Source organism: Bombyx mori, chromosome 27 (assembly GCF_030269925.1).
Source record: "Bombyx mori chromosome 27, ASM3026992v2".
In the NCBI taxonomy this organism is placed as follows: domain Eukaryota; kingdom Metazoa; phylum Arthropoda; class Insecta; order Lepidoptera; family Bombycidae; genus Bombyx; species Bombyx mori.
In genome coordinates, this window is record NC_085133.1 from 4,257,141 (window position 1) to 4,276,682 (window position 19,542).

Genomic DNA, 19,542 nt, shown 5'->3' on the forward strand with positions numbered 1-19,542 from the left:
CGTTATCTGATATCTCATTGGTTCGTGGGATGTCACATGGGATGGAATTACATATTATATCTTTTCTAATCGAGAAATTATTTGTTCTTTCAGAACGATAACCAGTTACATGATGTGGCAAGTTTCAAGATCTCTCTCCACTTATTTATCGAAGCCTTTTCGGGACGCCACCAAGATTCTTAGGAAGGCGCTTTTCGGATCTGAAGGCACCGAAGAGTCTTGGAGATACTGCGTCACTGACACTAACAATGCTATTGGTAAGTTTTTCATCGCACGTTTATTTCGTACGGGTCAAAACACCGTTACTCTGTGCCAATGTCGAAATAAGGGGCAAGTGAGAGACTTTTTGGCGGGAACGCGAGGAATGAAGTTATGTGATTTGCTTTATTTTGTCTATTTAGTGTATCTTCAGCTTTAAATGTGTAATAGCGGTGGTTTATTAACTTTTTCATATCTGTGATAGTGCACTAATGTGGGAAAATGAAACAAAGCCGCTGGACGTAACTTCTCGGGATCCTCCAAAAAGTCCACTGAAAAAATCTTAGTAAATGACCACCATATTACTGAGATTATATTTTATCCCATATCATCTCATTTCATTTCATTTAATTTCATCCCAGTTGATTAATATCTCAAATTAATCACAATCATCTTCATTTCACTCCATATTATCATCTATCATCTATTAATATAAAAATAAATTGCTGTTCGTTAGTCTCGCTAATAACTCGAGAACGGTTGGACCGATTTGGCTAATTTTGGTCTTGAATTATTTGTGGAAGTCCAGAGAAGGTTTAAGAGGTAGATAAATATTAAAATGCTCGGATTTAAATAAAAATAACAATTTTGTTTTTCTTTCGATGTGTACCCCGTCGGACGGATTCCTTTTGTTTGTTTTAAGTTTATTTTATACAAAAGTTTAGGTCTTTTATCTATCGATTGAGGCAATACGAAGTCTGTGTGGTCAGCTAGTTTTTCATAAAAATAAGAATATAAATTAAAATAAGACATCACCTAAAGGTCTTAGTTAGCAGGTCATAAAATCCCTTAAAAAAAGGGGCGAGTGATTTCAGGTCTCAATTTAAACATTGATATATTTTCAAATGTATGTTTCAAGGTTTCGCGGTTGGAGCCATGTTCGTCCGCGAAGTCTTCCACGGCGAAGCGAAGACCCAGGGAGAAATAATGATTGATAACATCCGTAACGCTTTCAAGGAGAACCTGAGGAATTTGGACTGGATGGACACCGAGACGAGGAAAGCGGCCGAGACGAAGGCTGACGCTATAACTGATATGATCGGTAATGTCTGTTTGAAGGGTAATGAGAACACACGAGCATAAACCTAAATAATAATAATAATAAATCCTCGATACTGCACGCATTGTGAGGAGGTTTCTCACTCTGGAGTCCTAACCACTGGTGGCTTGTGTCGTAGACACCGCCATCACCGGCAATCTATTTTTATATAGTGTTTTTTAAAAATTGTATATTTAATATCTTTTTTTTTAAATATTATGTAATTAATAAGATATAAATATAAATAAATAATAATAAACATTTATTCCAAAGTTACAAAAAATGAAACAAAAATTAAAAGAAAAAGAAAAGGGTGCGTGTACTTATGTACGCGCGTAAGAAGTTATTCTTTATTTTTATTAAATTTTTTTTTTTTTATTTAAATTTTAATCAATTTGAAAAAAAAATCGATTAAACAACGTCCTCAAACACGCATATTGGACATCCCTTTTCTTGAAATCGTATAAATTCGGTAATTCTCGGTACGATTCGGAAAGTTCACCTGCGGCTATATTCAGACTCGCCAAGTTACGTCGGTCGTATTGTAATGAGCGATTTAGTTGGCAGCTTCATTCTGTTAATTTTGTGTCACGGTGCGCGCGCATTGTAAAATTTCACTCTCATCAATTTTTCATAACGCGCCTAAAGAACTTCAAACATAACGACGCTTGGAAAGGGTTACCGGCTCAGCAATGCCTAACAGTACCGAGATAATCGGTACTGCGGCGCTGATCTTCCGCCGGCACCTGCGTAGGGACGTGCACACCAGCATTAGACCGACCAATCACTGTCTGAGCTTAGAATAATAACAACAACAACTACTACAACAACAACAATAAAAACAATGAAATACATACATTAAATTATAAAAAAATACAATTGAAATACACAATTATAGTACGGAATAGTTAAAATTGATATTTTCGAATTTAATTTGCATATTCAGAAGATATACTTTTAAATTTGCTCTAAAAGAACTTAGCGTTCTTTGGTGCCGGATAGGTGGAGGAATATTGTTCCAACATTTAGAAGCCAAGTTTTTTTTTTATTGCTTAAATGGCTTACGTTTGGGATTTCTTTGAATTTGCGCCTTCACAGCTTTTATCACTGCTGGAGTCCTAACAGACCGAGGGCGACCACTTCTTGACCTGTCATCTACACTAGAGTCTTCATTGTATCGTTTGATGGTACGATAAACGAATCTTTTGGTTATATTCAAATTTTTCAGTATGTTAAAAATTTGAATTGGCGTGTAACCGCAACGATGCAACGCAATAACTGCAACACGGTCTACTTTAAGCGTCCACTCCATATTGTAAAAATGAGTAAAATTCTAAAAGTATACATTTTTATTTTCATGAACAGTTCGAAATTCGAATTCAATACACTTTTTTGTGGCCAACATTCTAAAAGAAAAGTTTTTATTGTGTGACAGTACTTATGACCTGACTAGTTATAATCTGAATCTCGGAAACGGCTCCAACGATTTTCATAAAATTTAGTATACAGGGAATTTCGGGGGCGATAAATCGATCTAGCTACGATTTATTTTCACAAAATGTTGTTTTATTCGTGTTTTCAATAATCAACTCTTCCCGACATCTATTGGCGAATAATAATACTACTTTTCTTAATTGAGGGCAACTAACCGCTTTAAAGACACAACAAGATGGCGTTATCAGAAAAAAACCGAGCAAAGCTCAGTTATCATCTGGTAATATTAAGTATAGATATATTTTATTCAGGTTTCCCGGACTACATTCTCCACAAAGACGAACTGAACAAGCAATATGAAGAGTTGGTCGTTAAGCCAAACGAATACTTCGAAAATAACATAGCTTACAACATGTATTCGCTTAAGAACGACCTATTAAAACTGGATAAACCTGTCAACAAATCAAAATGGGGTAAGACTAATTCCTAATTGAAATCGCGACTCTTTGAAATTTCTCACTTTCAGTCCTAATAGGATACTCTGGAGACTGGATGGCGTGTCAAGGTACGGAGAACACCTACCGGCTTTTGCTGGGCGTATTGAAATGAAAAGATGAATGAAAATGATTTATTTCAGAAACAAGTGCATATGTGTATATAGAATCATTGAAATATTGATTCAATTGTAAATGTAAGCTGTTTAAATGTTTTGTATGCTCAATATGTACCTACCACCATCCTGCCTCTTTCTACCCTCAATTTGGTGCTTAGGACAAATCGTGCAAAGAAACAATTATGACTACGATCGCGTATCTCCGGATCCAGCACAACACCGGACTCGATTAATAAAAATGACAAAGTCCACGTGTGCCATTTTTTACATTTTATTCATTTATTTATTTTTTATGCATCTACAAGAGACCATAGACATCTATAATCTAAATGCCGCCACCCACCTTGTGATCTAAGGTCTCAATATAGTTACAGCGGTTGCCAGATCATAGACATCTATAATATGATATAAGTTCTAAGGTCTCAAGTACCTATAGTTACAACGGCTGCCTCGCCCTTCAAACCGAAATGCATTACTGCTTCACGGCAGAAATAGGGAGGGTGGTGGTACCTACCCGTGCGGACTCGACGTCCTATCACCAGCAATACTTTAACAAAATCCTTTGGATCACACAGGAATGACTCCGTCAACGGTAAACGCTTACTACACTCCCACGAAGAACCAAATAGTGTTTCCGGCCGGGATCCTGCAGTTGCCTTTCTATGATGGGGACAACCCGAAGTGCGTGAACTACGGGGCCATGGGGGTCGTCATGGGACACGAGCTGACCCACGCCTTTGACGATCAAGGAAGAGAATACGACAGGTGAACTTGCTATTACATCCTCCTTCGGCCGATAATCCTCAAGGCTGAGGGTCGTGGCCTCATGAGGTGTTCTTGGGAAAATAAACGTATTGGGGTCCCACGCCCTTCCGGTGCTTTTGGAAGAGGTTTAGTTCTTCGAGGCTGCCGAAGCCTTAAAACCTTGCGATGACTTATTTCTCCTCAAATATATACACACATTAGTATAATGGTTATTGTATAATTGTACGGAAACATGACGGATACGTATTCTGTTTATCCAACATTTGATGACAAAACGGAATGTCGTAATTTACCGGATCGTTTTTTTTTACTGTATACTGAATACTGTACCACATGTGAAGTCGCTCATACAACCCCATGCTCCATCGATGAAAAAAAGCGTATTCGACAAAACGGACCTGTAAAACGGAGACCATGTGTGAACGGGCTCTAAAGCCTTGTTCGGACTAGGCGAGTATTTTAGTCGAGTACCGAGTAATTTAGTAGCTAAATGTGTCTGAGCACCAAAAATTTAGTCGAGTAAGTTAGTTAATAATTTAGTCAAGTCAATCTATTTTGTTCTATTTTTTCGGGCGAGTAGCGAGTAGTTTAGCCACTAAATTACTCGGTACTCGACTAAAATACTCCGAACTCCTAGTCCGAACAAGGCTTAACGGATAAGACGTTCGGTACATTCGTATCGAGCGATGCCACTGTGTGCGTTCGTTTGTGTTCGAATCACGTATACAGATACAATTTTTTTATTTTAGTATAATAAAATAGGAATTTAATATGTACATACACATTCACGAATAAAACAACTTGTGTGCTTACTGCGAGTTTTTTAACGTTCTCGATAGCGTAAAAGTTAGCTCATATTTGTATGGAACGGGATCGTTTGCGTACGTTTGCCGCTAGGGGCGCTGTTCCAAGTGCATACAAAATTGGGTTAACTTTTACGTTATCGAGAACGTTAAAAAACTCGCACTAAGTATAGTAGAATTATTTTGTCAGTGCAATTTGGGTCATAAAACATAGCCCGGCTAGGGCGGTGAGCATGTTGCGCGGGCGCAACGCAATTATCAATAAAAACAAATGAGTCATCGAAGGCAGGTACACGGCGGGGGGGCGGTATACGAAGGGTGGTGAGACATTGTTATGTTATGAGTCATTTGTTGTACTTACCTGCAAATTATAGTACATATGTCGAAGAGAAATGTGGTTTTGTGCATTCGCTCTCTGAATTTCGTTAGTGACACAATGGCTACTCCTTTGCTTTGTACCAAAACGGCAGAATTTATTAAAACATTTTGCTTGTTGGCAAAAATATACCAGCATAAGCACGTGTTATTATCAACAATGTGTTAAAAAATTTCACTGAAATGAGAATAGATCCCGAAAAGTTATATTTCTGCCGTTCACGTTAACTTACTGCGGCGATATGTGGTGTAAGTGTTCGATTAGTGATTTTTTCTTTCTTTTTTATCACTAACCCACAAAATGATAAAACTAAATACACTATCGATAACGCTTATCGCCAATAATAATGGGCATCACTATGCCCGTCTATAAGGCTCGTGAGTGGAAGAGAGCGAAATACTCGCTTCACCGCTCCGATTTTTTATGACCCAAACTGCACGAAAAAAATAATTCTACTATAAGCACATTGGTGTCTACTTGTTACCAGAGTTCATAGGTATCGCAATGTGAATGCCTCCGCTCGTGTATTTCGACCAGTAAAATGATTAGTCACTAGCTGTGCCCGTCCGCTTCACTGGGCCTTTAAAATTAACATTATTATTTCTCACCTCTACAAAGATTCTCGTCATTAACGCCCCCGCAACTGGTGTAGGGAGTCCAACACTCGTATAAATATTAGCCAATCCATTAAGTACATGTATTTTCTACATGGATACCAAGTTTCAAGTCAATCGGATGCATTGTTCAGCATTTATAACGGAACATCCGTAAAAACCACTGTAGATTTATATACTTATCGATTATTACAGATTTGGCAACTTGAACCAGTGGTGGAACGACGCGACGATTGCGAAATTCAAAAAACGCGCCGAATGCATTCGAGAACAATATTCGAAATATACAATGGACGGACATCATCTAAACGGGAAACAAACATTAGGTATTTCGATTTAATTATAAATTATGTTAAAGACGTAACTAGAAAAGTTATAGGACGTGGTTCGTAGTAATCTAATAGTTATAATAAATATCACAATTTCTAATGTATATAGATTGCATATAAACGATAAAAAAGACTATTTATTTTTTAATTAAGAAGGTCAATACCTCATATTAATCACCAATATTAATCAATCAATACAATCAATATTAAGTTATGAAAATGCTAAAATGAAACAATAAACTGTGGTCTTTATTGTTTGATGTTTATTTAAATTATTATTATAAAAAAGTGTACATACATAATACGAGATTAAAAACTTTTTTGAGACTATGAAATACTTGTCGATTTTGACAGATAGAAGATCGAACGACATAAAATGGCCGTCGCCTTAAGCACGTTATTATGGATCCTTCAGATCTACTCTCTGTGCTTTTAGTCATTCCAAGGGCTGGTAGGTAACCGTTCTAGCCGAACACGTCGAAAAACGGTTCGATGTGTAACCTAAACTACAGACACAGCCCACTGAGTTTCTCGTTGGATCTTCTCAGTTGGTCGCCATTCCAAATCCGCGCGTAGTCGAAATAGCCCCTGAGCCTACCAACGATTAGACGAGGAAAAAAAAACTCGGGTAAAAATTCAAAAGTGTCAATATCAAATGGATTTTTTTTAAACGGATTTTATGACCTGGCAACTAAAACCTTTAGGTCATGTCTTATTTTAATTTATATTCTTATTTTTATGAAAAATGATAACATGGAGTAAAATGAAATGAAGATGATTAATTTGAGACATTAATCAACTGGAATGAAATTAAGTGAAGTGAGGTGAGATGACATGGGATGAAATATAATCTCAGTAAAATGGTGGTCATTTACTGAGATTTTTTCAGTGGACTTTTTGGAGCATCCCGGGAAGTTACGTCCAGCGGCTTTGTTTCATTTTCCCACATTTGCGCACTTTCACAGATGTTAAACAGTTAATAAACTAGCGCTATTACACATTTAAACCTGAAGGAACACTAAATAGACAAAATAAAACAAATCACACAACTACACTCTTCGCGTTCCCGCCAAAAAGTCCATAAAGTCCATATCAAATGGTCGGCTAGTCATGATTTCAACCATAGATTATACACTTAATTGATTTCAACGTTTCATAACGATGAACAAAGAATAAATGCTTTTTTCTTACAGGGGAGAACATAGCCGACAACGGTGGCCTCAAAGCGTCATTCCACGCTTACCTGGACTACACCAAGAAAGCATCAGTTAACCTAACACTGCCGGGACTGAAATACAACGATAGACAACTTTTCTTTATTTCTTTTGCACAGGTACCTTTTTATTAATAGCTTGCAACATTATAAAATATAGCGACCCGCTCCGGTTTCGCTCGGGTCTCTATTATAATACACACACATTAACCCTTATATTTGCGTCAGGTTTTTAAAGATAGAAAATTGTAAGGATAGTTTTGAACTTCTAATTTCATTTCCATATTTTTTTTTTGCTATTTTATTACTATTTTTCTAATTTTCGTAAAAAGGTCATACATACAAAACAAGAGCAATTGAGTTTATTGAGTTGGAGCTTCCCTGTAAACGATATTTGACGTTATTTTATTTATTATTATAATTTTTTTACTCCTTGGGTTACATTATTGGTGTTTCAGTAAGGATCACAAAAAAAAAGAATATAACCTATGTCACTCTGGTATAGTGTAGCTTCCAAACAGTGAAAGAATTTTTCAAATCGGTTCAGTAGTTTCGGAGCCTATTCAATACAAATAAACAAACAAATCTTTTCTCTTTATAATATTAGTATAGATTATAATTTAATTTTGTCGAGATCATTATTTTTTTTTGTGTTTAATGCGAAAAGAAGGAAAGGGCCTCGTGGATGAATTATTCGTTGTGTACTTTTTATGTACTAAGTTTAATGCATAAATTATTTTAAATAAACTACGCATATAAACATTTTTTTTACGTAGGTACTAAAGTAAATCGGGCTCGATTTGATAATGAGTAGGTAGTCGATTTGTTCTTGAGTCGTTACCGATGACTACAAATCTAGCAGCGACTCCTCGTAAAGTATTGTATCGTATGTAATGTATTGTATCGTAAAGTACTGTCGCCAGCTTCGGTTTCCAAGATCATTCCTAATAGAATGAATTCGTTGTAACTATACTTGACACCTTAGAACTTATATCTCAAGGTGGGTGGCTCATTTACGTTGTAAATGTCTATGGGCTCCAGTAACCACTTAACACTCACTAGGAGGGCCGTGGGCTCGTCCACCGATCTAAGCAATAAAAAAAATCGAACATTTCTAGCCAACAGTTTTATGCAATATTTTGATTTTTTAATATTAGATGTGATAAATATTCAATTACACATTCGAAAAGTGTGACGTAATTACATATAATGACGTTAAAAGGAAACGAAAAATGTGTAAGGGTTCAGATATTGTTATAAAAGGAAACAATAAAGTTTACTTTGCAAGTGACGTGATTTTAATAATTTTCAGGTATGGTGCTCGGCAATGACTAAAGAATCAACGAAAATGCAAATTGAGAAGGACGATCATACAGTTGCCAAATATCGAGTTATAGGACCAATAGCAAACCTAAAGGAGTTCTCCGACGAATTTCACTGTCCAATTGGTTCGAAAATGAATCCAACACATAAATGTGAAGTTTGGTAATTAATTTAAAATCGGTTTAGTTTCGAGCTTGTTTGACAGTTCTATGTATATCGATCATAGCGCCATTTTAACAAAGTGCTGGTTGCATTGACAGTGACAGAATTGAATAGAAAATTAGGCCGTACGTACACACTACGACTGGTACCTAACCGGTTGGTTTCTTGATGTACACGAAGTCGATATGGCATAGTACTCGTTTAAAAAATCATCAGAGTGTATTGATCGGTACAGACGGAAAGTGTGCACTTTGGTATAATATATTTTTCAACGACGAAAACTGGAAAGTATTCGAATATAAAATTAATTGTATTGGATTGCAACATTTGCTTTTGTTCATAGAAGTTTTAGTACATATTTTTAAGTTCAGTATAGTAAATTGATTAATTTGCTAAAGTGTATGTTACGTTCAAACTTATATTTTATGCCTTTCAACTAATGTATCAAGCGTATATATGTCCTATTAATACTAATAGATATAAGAATTTGTTATTACAATTCCCGAATAAGGATGAACAATGTTGACACAATTGTATGTGATTTGCGTATTATTAGAACTTACTGGTGATTGTATTACCATTATTTATTGTTTATGACGCAAGTAACGCATTGTATCGTAACTATGTAATTGAAAAAAATAAACTTTATGTTGGTTAGATGTTATAGATAGATGCAAATCAACAAATGACAGCTACCACAATCTCCATCTGCTGCACTGTTTTGTCCAGAGTTCTCACGTTACAAACTTTATAACATTAATTGCAATTGTAAATTTAAACTACAATTTGTATTGGCTGAGAGAATTAAATATATACTTTATTTTTGTGAAAGATAGTCGCCCAAGTTTGCTTTAAAAATATTGTTAAGTAGATTAGTCGAATTTCACATAATTTAGATCACATAATTAATATTAATGTTCAAGAGTCCATTGATGTGCCAAGATACTTAATTCATGATTAACTTCAGAAATTCAAGGGCCGGTTATTTAATTGTCATTTAGTAAATTTTATTGAGGTTAATGCTGTTTTTTTTCTCATAAATTTTAACCGTAGTATGTAGTTAAACGTACCCTAGTTATTGTGTACTTAATTTAGTTCGATTTAGTTGTAGTGCCATTATTTTTAAAGGTCGTCAATGTATGTTTAAAACGTGTGTTTTAAATCATTGACAAAGTGCTGGTCATTTTCAATTTATTTACATTTGGTTTTAAGACTATGCATTAATCGATGTAAGGGTGTTTTTGTCGGTATTTGCTTAATGTGGATCAATCATGTAGATTTTAATTTATGGATTGCGAAGATCAAATATGAGTTTTTAAAATTAATAATTTATATGGAGTAAACTAGAATGCATTAAGGGACCAGCAAGCTAATCAATGAATTGGTTTTCTTAAATAAGCTCTGATACAAATAATATTTTTCTTAAAGTTTACCTTTATCCTACAAGTAAAAAAATTGCTGAATGCAATATTTAAGAATTGTTTTAGACATTTACATATTTTCAAATCGTCGTTTATCTAAATGTTGCTTTACTTTAAAGTTTTACATCATCGTATGAGTTTTCATTTAAAACTTATTCGAAGTAAACTGTATCTTTTTAATAACTTAATTCAATTCTTAATAGGCTAACAGACTTAAAAGTGACAATAAATTTGGTGTCCACAATTCCCTTGTTCATATATCCCAATAAAAACTCGTAATTCATCACATTCATGTCCCTGCATTACTTAATATAAACTTTTAAAGTAAACACTACTTTGCTATAGTACCTACCACTTAAGGAAATTATATAGTACAGTAGGTACATATTATCGTATTTAGTGCATAATGTTAGCTGTATATTTGTTTAAAGATTATTGCTTGTGAATGTTTAAATTTATATAGATGTTGTGGTTATTTGAAATCAATTATTATCCAGCGTAGTTTCCTTTGGTAACTGCTATAATTGCATAAAATATTAAGTTGATTTCTAAAATAGCACTCATTGACCTTACATATTATATTTAATTTTCCATTTCCAAGTGTAATACATTATAAATAGCTAATGGAATACAAATATACACATTAATTTTAACGATACAACTTCGGTCAAGCCAAATTTTAAAATATGAAATGTATTTTTTTTTAAATTAATGTTCAGTATTATAAGATAATTTTCAAAATCTCTATACAATAGAGAAGTTTACCAGTATTATGCTTAATAATATCATAGAATATATTTTGTAACAATGTTATGTTTTATGTAAGTACATATTATTTAATATTTAATTTATCCATACAATTTTTTGACTGAATAATGTTTATTTGTGCTGTTTAAATGTGAATAAAGTTTGTTTTCATCGTATTCAAAAGTGTTTTGTTATTTGCAAATGACAAAAACAATAGGGGTTAAAAGTATCAAATTGCCCTTTTATTGTAATAGGTACTTCGAATTGACAAAGAACCTTCATGGTTTGAGATTTTTGAAACTTTTTTAAACGGTACAGCCCCGATCCATGAATCGATCTTCACCATTATTGCTCCATGATAACGCGAGACCTCATACAGCACGAGAAACTGTTTTAACCAATGATGTTTTAACTCTACTGGAACTGCAATTAGAAACCATTCGGTACCCTTCGTATTCGCCAGACCTTGCTCCAACGGACTACTATTTTTTTCGTGATTTGGACAATTTTCTACGTTATTATTCTAGATTCACCGAACTAGGAGGTGAGCTCACGGGGCTCAAACCTGACATTGTTGCTAACACTAGCTCTAGCAAGAGCAGTGCTTCGCAGAATCTACCATCGGATCGGAAACGCGACCCACTGAGAAGATCCGACGAGAAACTCAGTGGGCTGTGTCTGTGGGTTAATTTACTAGTCGAGCCCTTCGTCGCGAGCGACGGGTTCGAAGAGAACGACCATAGATCCGCACTTTATTTTCGAAAAGCTTATGATCATATATTTTTAGTATGTGGTCAACCAAATTTCATCAAAACATAGTCTGAGAAAAACAGGTTCAAAGTTTTTTTTACGGATAGTTCAATTTACGACCACATTTTTTTTTATCGCTTACATCCATGACATGATATTAATTCCTCAAGGGTGCATTTTCGGCATCGGCGAAGTTGTGTGTTTCGTAACGGTTTCTTAAAATACTGTGTCTTCGTAAATATTACAAATTTCTTTACAACATAGGGCTAAAGCATTCTTAACAAACACATCTTTGAGATACTCAGCCGTTTTAATTGTGTATATTTAATTGACTTTAAGATCGATTTGTTTCTAATTTGGTAACATCAATCTGACATCAGTCATTCATGACACCTATAATATAACAACTGATAAAAGTGCATGGAGTTAATAAGTACCTACAACAAGTTAAATTATTAACTCTATGTATAAAAGTGTTAAAAATATTGCCTCCGCGAAGCTGACAGTGTAGGACATGCCTAAGTTTAGCGACATTATTGCTGAAAAGGTGGGTTCGAAAATCAAAATGGCGGAAATAGCGCATTAATGCGCTCTCAATGCTTAATTCTCATCTCAGTCACAGTGAATCTGAAATGTGTTGTGGTTTCTAAACAAAAAAAACCTATGCTGAAATATTAATTGTAGACTACAAATGTCATTTGACTTAATCAATTGACTTAAATTTTGAATTCGTAAGTGAGTTATGTGTAATTGGTATTTCGATTTACGTCTTCGGCCGAGAGTCAATGATAGGGCAAAAATGCTAAACAAATGCCAGTGATAAAGTTTTAATTTTTATGTGTAATTTTAATTTAATTTTATACAAGAAAAATGAACACGAGCAATAGATCATTTATTTTGTAGTTTTTAGTTTTCTTTTTAACAATTTGCAAAGCAAAATTGTCAGAGCGTTTTAAACGTTGTGTACTTTGTAGACATCCTACAACCCCAGTAACATAAGGTAATAAAAATAAAAATACTCATGTACTTTGAAGATGTCTACATAGTTAATTATTTAAAAAAAAAACAAATAAACGTACGTATTACCTTAGTTACTTACATAAAGTTGCTTTGCAATTTTCTAAATCTTGATTTATAAATTCAATCTTTTTTTAACTTTCCAAGCAATGCACTAAATTAGTTCACATTGAAATTAACAAGGTGTGTCACCATTTTCAAACTTATTTGGACCCATAACCAGCAACTATAAAAATCATATTAATCTATTGCTCTACATGAACGAACCAACAAAATTGGATCTTTGAGTAGCTCTGTAGTTGGTGACCCTCAGTACTATATTACTGACGATAGATAAATTCTGTTGGAGGCAATATCATTGTTCTTTACTTCAAGATTATTGGTATTCAGGGTTTGGGTAAACTTATTCATACCTTGTTGCTGTGGTTCCATACTGGAATTCTATTCCATAATAAAGTTTATTTAAGACTACAAAAAAGAATAAAATGAATAATTATGCTAACAACAAGTAACTCTGTAGAACAACTCCGTTTTAATTTTCAAAATGCGAATTTATTTTCAGATAAAATATGGAGCAAGTTGTAATAAAGACTGAAGTACAAAACAATGGAGAAATACTATTGTTTTATGTTGATGGTAAGTTTTAGCAGAACAGCTTAAGCATATTACAATTCCGTCTTGACAATTATTATCATGTTATAAGCATAATGTAGTCGAGAAGTTCATTTTCATTAGCCGGTGGTAACAAGTTGAACCAAACTTTACTGTCGCCCAGAGAATATTAAAACTTCTAAATGTGTACACAGTTAGTAAACAGTAAATGTGATGCTCTCAACAAACTATGTCCAGTTAAGTTAATTGATTAGCACTATATCAGCTAATCAATGAAGTCAGCCAACTACTTTGGGTTGCTGACGGTTACTCTAGTACACTAGAGTGGTGAATGAGTGACTCTTGTTTTTCCACCTTATAAGCTCTGCAGATACAACTGTCTGTAAAGCCCACAGTATATAAGTGTATGGCATGAATGCACTGTTTGCCTACTACGGTATTCTGCTTTATAATAATGCACAGTTTTGCTTTTGTTACTTTACTCATGTTACATTACATGTGACTAAACTTTTTGATAGCAAATAAAACCAACAGATTTGTTATTATTTAACACGTTCAACTCCATGAAGGATAGCATGGTGGATATGTTCTAGGGCCAATATATAATTATATCAAGAATTCTCCAAAAATCGATTGAAGTGTTTTTTCGCAAATATTGCAAAGAAATTACTCATAAATAATGGGTGACTCACGGAAACAGTGCCTACTCATTATTTTCTGGCATTTTTACATAATCATTTCTGATTTAAAAATGTTTTGACTTGTAATAGTTATGCATTGTGCATGCTATACCAACAGCACTTATTTCACCAAATTTTTATTATTTTCTTATTGCTTAGATGTGTGGACGAGCTCACAGCACACCCGGTGCTAAGTGGTTACTGGAGCCCATAGACATCTTGAACGTAAATGCGCCACCCACCATGAGATATAAGTTCTAAGGTCTCATCAAGTATAGTTACAACGACTGCCCCGCCCTTCAAACCGAAACGCATTACTGCTTCACGGCAGAAATAGGCAGGGTGATGGTACCCACCCGCGCGGGCTCACAAGAGGACCTACCACCAGTCCTACAAATTCTAAGGAATTATGAAATATGGTGTACCTATTATTCTTGGGATTCGCCTATTTATTTATTCCTGTACGTTATGATTCACGCTTATAATTAAACTCTTAAATTGTCCTTGTATTTGTAATTTTTGAGGATATGTGATAATTAAAATATTATTAATTTTGCAGAAAACGGAGGCACCGAACAAAGTATTCTAACAACAGTTGAGAGTATAGAAAATTCTGGTATAGATTTACAAAATATCAACCCATACGCCACTGAAGTTCATTTTGATGAAACTCATTTTGAAATAAGTCAATCAAACAAATTGACTTTTCCATTAGAAAACTGGACAGATGAAGAAATTCAACGACTTCTTGTCTTCTACAATGATAATAAGCAAGCTTTCGTCACAGGGTCTACAAAGAGAATCCATCTTTGGACTATAGCTTGCAAGACCATGATCTTCAACAAGACTCCGATATCATGTGACCGCAAGCTTAAATTTCTAAAGGATTCCTATGTTCAAGTGTGCCGAACAAGAACTCAGCAAGGAATGTCTATGGAAATCATAGATTTATGTCATCAAGCATTTGGTGATGACCCAGAAATACATTCAATATTAAGTCAAGAAGAAAAGGTTAGGCCACAGCCAACTCGGGTTGAAGATAGTAGTCTAGTTTTAAAAAAGTTGACCACCAACAAACCTGAACAGAAAGTGGAAAAAATGCTACAATTGTATTTAAAATATAAAAAACAGTTTCAACAAGAACATTATACTAGGAGTCTTTGGGACAATATAGCAATGCAATTAGGTGAAGATGATGGAGTTTTTTGGCAGAAACGTTTCATGAATTACAAACAGCACTACATTGGTTTATTAGAGAAGAAAATGCAGGGTATTGTTGAATTCAATTGGCCCTATATGGCATTATATGACAAAATATTTAAAGACGACATTGAATTTCGTAGGAAATATCCATTTTCTGATGATTCAAACACAAGTAATGAAACATTAACACAACATCACAACATTTGGTTTGAAACTGAGAAAGTTGTTTTGATAAAACATCAATATGATTGTTTTGATGATTTTCAAGATCCGAAGATACCAAAAGGCTTTCTGTGGAACGAAATCAGCAGATTGTTGGACAAACCAGCTGATCTATGTAAAAAGAAAGTTCTGGATCTCAAGAAGGAACATTACATAAAATATGAAGATAACTATGACCTATCCAGTCGAAAACCTCTAGAAATACTATTAGACTATGTTATATGTAAAGATATTGAATGTGAAATTAGAAAAACCAAAAACGATTCGGACACATTTGAGATTTACAAGTCAGAAGAGGTCGATGAAATAGTACAATTCATATATGACAATACAGAGATATTCAAAGATCCAATATGTCATTTTGTTTGCTTCGGAGTCATAGCTAAAAACTTGAAAAGGAAAGTGGGTAGTGTTAAAAGAAAATGGCAAGAACTTGTGACTTTGTATAAAATTATTTTGGAAGATAAAAAAGAAAATCCAGATATGCAGATAGATTGGAGGTATATAGAGCTGTTTGATAGGATCTTTGCTTACGGAATGGACACTAAACTGCTGGAGGGTTATGAGAAAACTGATAATAATATAAGCCATGGTTAGTGTATTGTTTTTTGAAAAAAAAAAAAAAAACCGTGATATCGCCTTCACGTTCCGCTGTTTGGTGATGATCAGATTTAATCCTTAGACATCAGATTGAAGCATTCAGTATATCGTATTTGTGCCACCCTTTAAATTGAAATGTAAGAAATAGGAAGGTAGCGGTCCTTACCCGTATGGGCTCAGAATAGCACCAGTTCTCATACTCATACACCTTTTGAGATAGAACTTATTCCTGAACTTGTATCAACAAGTTTTATCTCTTTATGCACTATACCCCGATTGTGTTATCTTTTAGGCCACAGTTACTTCATTTTCATTTTGGCTTTGTGTTAATTTATGAATTAGATAGTTAAGCTAGCTAATTTTAAATTTTGTATCCCTTGCAAGATTTAAGAATACTTGAAAAGCTGAATTGCACACATAAATTCTCGTTGTTAGGAACCATAATGTAAAAATTATTTAAAGTCTATTGACATAAATTTTACAGATAAAAAGCAAGCAAGCATAGAAAAAGACACGAACGGAACCGATTATGAATCAAATGATGAGATTAATACAAAAAAATCGAAGCATTTAGGAGAATCAAAAGCATTTAAGATTCTGGGATACTACCTCAAGAACAAGATTAAATTTCAAAAGACGACGAATAAAAACAAGAACACCTTATGGAACGTTCTGGCACCGCGGCTCGGCATTACTGCTACGCAGTGCGCACACAGATTCCGAAATCTAAAACAAGTTTACACAGCATACGTACAAAGGGAAATAAGTAAGCCAGAAATGCCAATAATGTGGCCATATTACACACTTTGCAAGAAAGTATTTGGTTATAGAGCATTGAAAACTAAACTAAAAAATGGCAAAAATAACTCGGACACCGAAGATTGGTCGCCGAAAGAGATAAAATCGCTTATAAATTTCTTTTCGAAGAATTTCCATGACATCACCAATAACATTGATGATGCTAGTCATTGGCGTCCCATTGCTGCAGAAATAGATAAGACTACAAACTCTTGTAAGGATAAATTCTTAGAACTGAGAAAGTCATACAGGAAACTCAAGACCCAAATTTCCAGGAATCCCAATGTGAAAATCTCATGGAAATACTTTAAGATGTTCGAAGATATTTATAATTCGAATCGCGAGGGTGAAATGGAGGTTGATGATAATCATGAAGGTATGTAGAAAAAAAAAGTAATTTAAGGTCACGAGATATACAATTTTGTGCTCATTAAATTGCTATGATATGATTTCCATGTGCAATTTGTATTATATTTCAATAAAAAGAAAACGCATATTTTTTATGAAAATTCGATAACCCTTAAAATAAATAATTGTAAATTCATTTCTTCAAAAATCTCGAGTTTTTGTCCAAATTGGGAAGTATAATATTTTTTTTAGAGAGTTATTATTACATTCTCATATACAAATTAATATTCAAATTATTTGCAGACGAAGACTACGAATGTATCATAGTCTTACCTGAAGGAGCTGATATATCAGATATTGAAAATTCTCAAATGATGATACAAGAAAACTCTGAAAACGGTGAAAATGCACAAGAAGAAGAAAGCATTGCCCAAGAAGAAGAAAGCATTGCCCAAGAAGAAGAAGACATTGCACAAGAAGAAGAAAACATTGCCCAAGAAGAAGAAAACATTGCCCAAGAAGAAGAAAACATTGCCCAAGAAGAAGAAGAAAACATTATGCAAGAACAAGAAACTACCGAACCTATGGATGTAACTGAACCAATGCAAGAGAACTCTGAAATGATTTCAATAGCCATAGACATTCAAGCTATATTGGATGACACCGATTCACAACCAGCCATACAAGACACGCCTAAAACAATAAAGAAGTGGACGAAGAAGTCCAAGAGGCGTTTGCTAATATTGTACATAAATTATATCCGATCGAACAAAGGAAAAGAGATCAATACTAAAGATATGTGGCGGGATATTGGCAAGAAGCTAGACCGACGTCCAATAATATGCAAGAAAATGCTGGCTAAACTCAAGAATAGATATCTGAAGAACAAGAGTGATAGGACAAAAGATCCTCTCTCTGATCTACTTGAGAAATTAATCAAATTGAAGCCGAAATTTGTAAAGAATAGAGTTTATAACGACGTCTCCATACCGGCTGACAAAGTGACGAAGGCGTTGAACTATTATTTGCAGTACATTGAAGATTTTTCAAATCCGAAATTCGACAAACGCTTCCTATGGACGGAATTGGCCAATCACGTTTCTGAACCCGTCCCGAAGATCATCAGCAAGATAAATTATTTGAAACAGGCATATAATGACGATTATATAACGGAGGAAAACGCGCAGTTCATTGAAATTTTAAAAGAGATAATCGCTAAAGAGATCGCAATTAATTTGGTTACAGAGATAGAAGTGAAAAGTAATTTAGACTATACGGAGAGTCCTTGGTCCGAAACAGATGTAGAACAGCTGTTAGAGTGGTATTTGAGTAATCTTGATAAGTTTAAACACCCGAAATATGTGCGCTCGTATTTGTGGAAGGAGGCTTCGGAAATTATGAAACGTAGTCCACTAGATTGTTCTAGAAAAATGTCTGAAATCCGTTCGCAGTACCGTAGTCTGGTGAAGCAGGATAACCCTGAACTGGCCACTTGGAAGTTCCAAGCTTTGTGCCAGAAAATTTATGGCACAGGAAAGAAAGGCAATAATACTGTGAATAATTTGTAAGTTCTCTGGTCTATTTTTCATTGTAACATATAACATTATTTATTATGCTAAGTATTAGTGATAGTGGAATAAATGATATTTAAAAATGTGTTTTTTGTTGACCGTACAAGATGAAGGTGGCGCTGTCACGTTTTAGAATATATTCAGGACGCGAAAAATCTTTGTTAAATACTAGTATTTTAAAACATCATTTTGTTTTTATTTATTGTTATATTAGTATTGGTGGTAGCCTAAGGGCCTATTCCAGCTAATGCTACTACTGTGGGAATTTGCTAACACTAGCCCTAACAAGAGCAGTGTTTCTCAGAATCTACCACCGGATCGGAATTGCGTCCCAATGAGAAAATCCGGCGCTGTGCCTATGTGGATCTACCCTCAAAAATAGCACTTTTTAAACTACCCTCTCTTTTTATGACGTCATGTTTATAAATTTAATCTTCAGGGTAGTTAACAAATGAATTCGCTTTCTTTTTCTAAAATTAGTATTATTTATCTTTTTTTTTATTGCTTAGATTGGTCGATGGACTCACGGCCCACGTGATGTTAAATGGTCACCGGCGGCCATGGACATCTGCAATTTTTTTAATTTTGTACGGTATCTATAAAACATTTACGTAAAACAGGTTTACTAAATTGCAAAGAAAATT

General features: G+C 34.4%; 2 protein-coding genes and 1 long non-coding RNA gene across 8 annotated transcripts in view; 2 read left to right on the top strand and 1 right to left on the bottom strand.

The window, feature by feature from the left end:
- LOC101742887 (endothelin-converting enzyme homolog) overlaps positions 1 to 11,280 on the top strand; it is a 63,291-nt gene extending 52,011 nt beyond the window's left edge. For both annotated transcript variants that reach the window (XM_004926765.5, XM_038020845.2), the window contains 7 exons: positions 94 to 257; positions 1,118 to 1,300; positions 3,043 to 3,204; positions 3,920 to 4,109; positions 6,098 to 6,228; positions 7,425 to 7,564; positions 8,757 to 11,280. In XM_004926765.5, the coding sequence (XP_004926822.2) occupies positions 94 to 257; positions 1,118 to 1,300; positions 3,043 to 3,204; positions 3,920 to 4,109; positions 6,098 to 6,228; positions 7,425 to 7,564; positions 8,757 to 8,933 (1,147 nt within the window). In that variant the 3' untranslated portion in view covers positions 8,934 to 11,280. The remainder of the gene's footprint in view (positions 1 to 93; positions 258 to 1,117; positions 1,301 to 3,042; positions 3,205 to 3,919; positions 4,110 to 6,097; positions 6,229 to 7,424; positions 7,565 to 8,756) is intronic.
- Positions 3,600 to 6,147, bottom strand: LOC134201534 (uncharacterized). The gene is made up of 2 exons (XR_009976882.1): positions 5,897 to 6,147; positions 3,600 to 4,507 (listed from the first exon to the last, which is right to left on the bottom strand). It is a non-coding gene; the product is annotated as an uncharacterized LOC134201534 (long non-coding RNA).
- A 950-nt stretch (positions 11,281 to 12,230) lies between the features above and the next one.
- On the top strand, positions 12,231 to 18,981 carry LOC110384729 (uncharacterized). Of its 5 annotated transcripts, none has more exons than XM_021348404.3 (5): positions 12,231 to 12,394; positions 13,427 to 13,500; positions 14,716 to 16,173; positions 16,666 to 17,355; positions 17,631 to 18,981. In XM_021348404.3, exons 2-5 carry the CDS (start codon positions 13,434 to 13,436, stop codon positions 18,893 to 18,895), a joined length of 3,480 nt encoding a protein of 1,159 aa, XP_021204079.2. In that variant the 5' UTR covers positions 12,231 to 12,394; positions 13,427 to 13,433; the 3' UTR covers positions 18,896 to 18,981. The 5 variants fall into 5 exon arrangements, with proteins under 5 accessions (XP_021204079.2, XP_021204076.2, XP_021204078.2 ...); XM_021348401.3 differs by having other exon boundaries at positions 12,382 to 12,578; XM_021348403.3 differs by having other exon boundaries at positions 12,389 to 12,582.
- Positions 18,982 to 19,542: the final 561 nt, after the last annotated feature.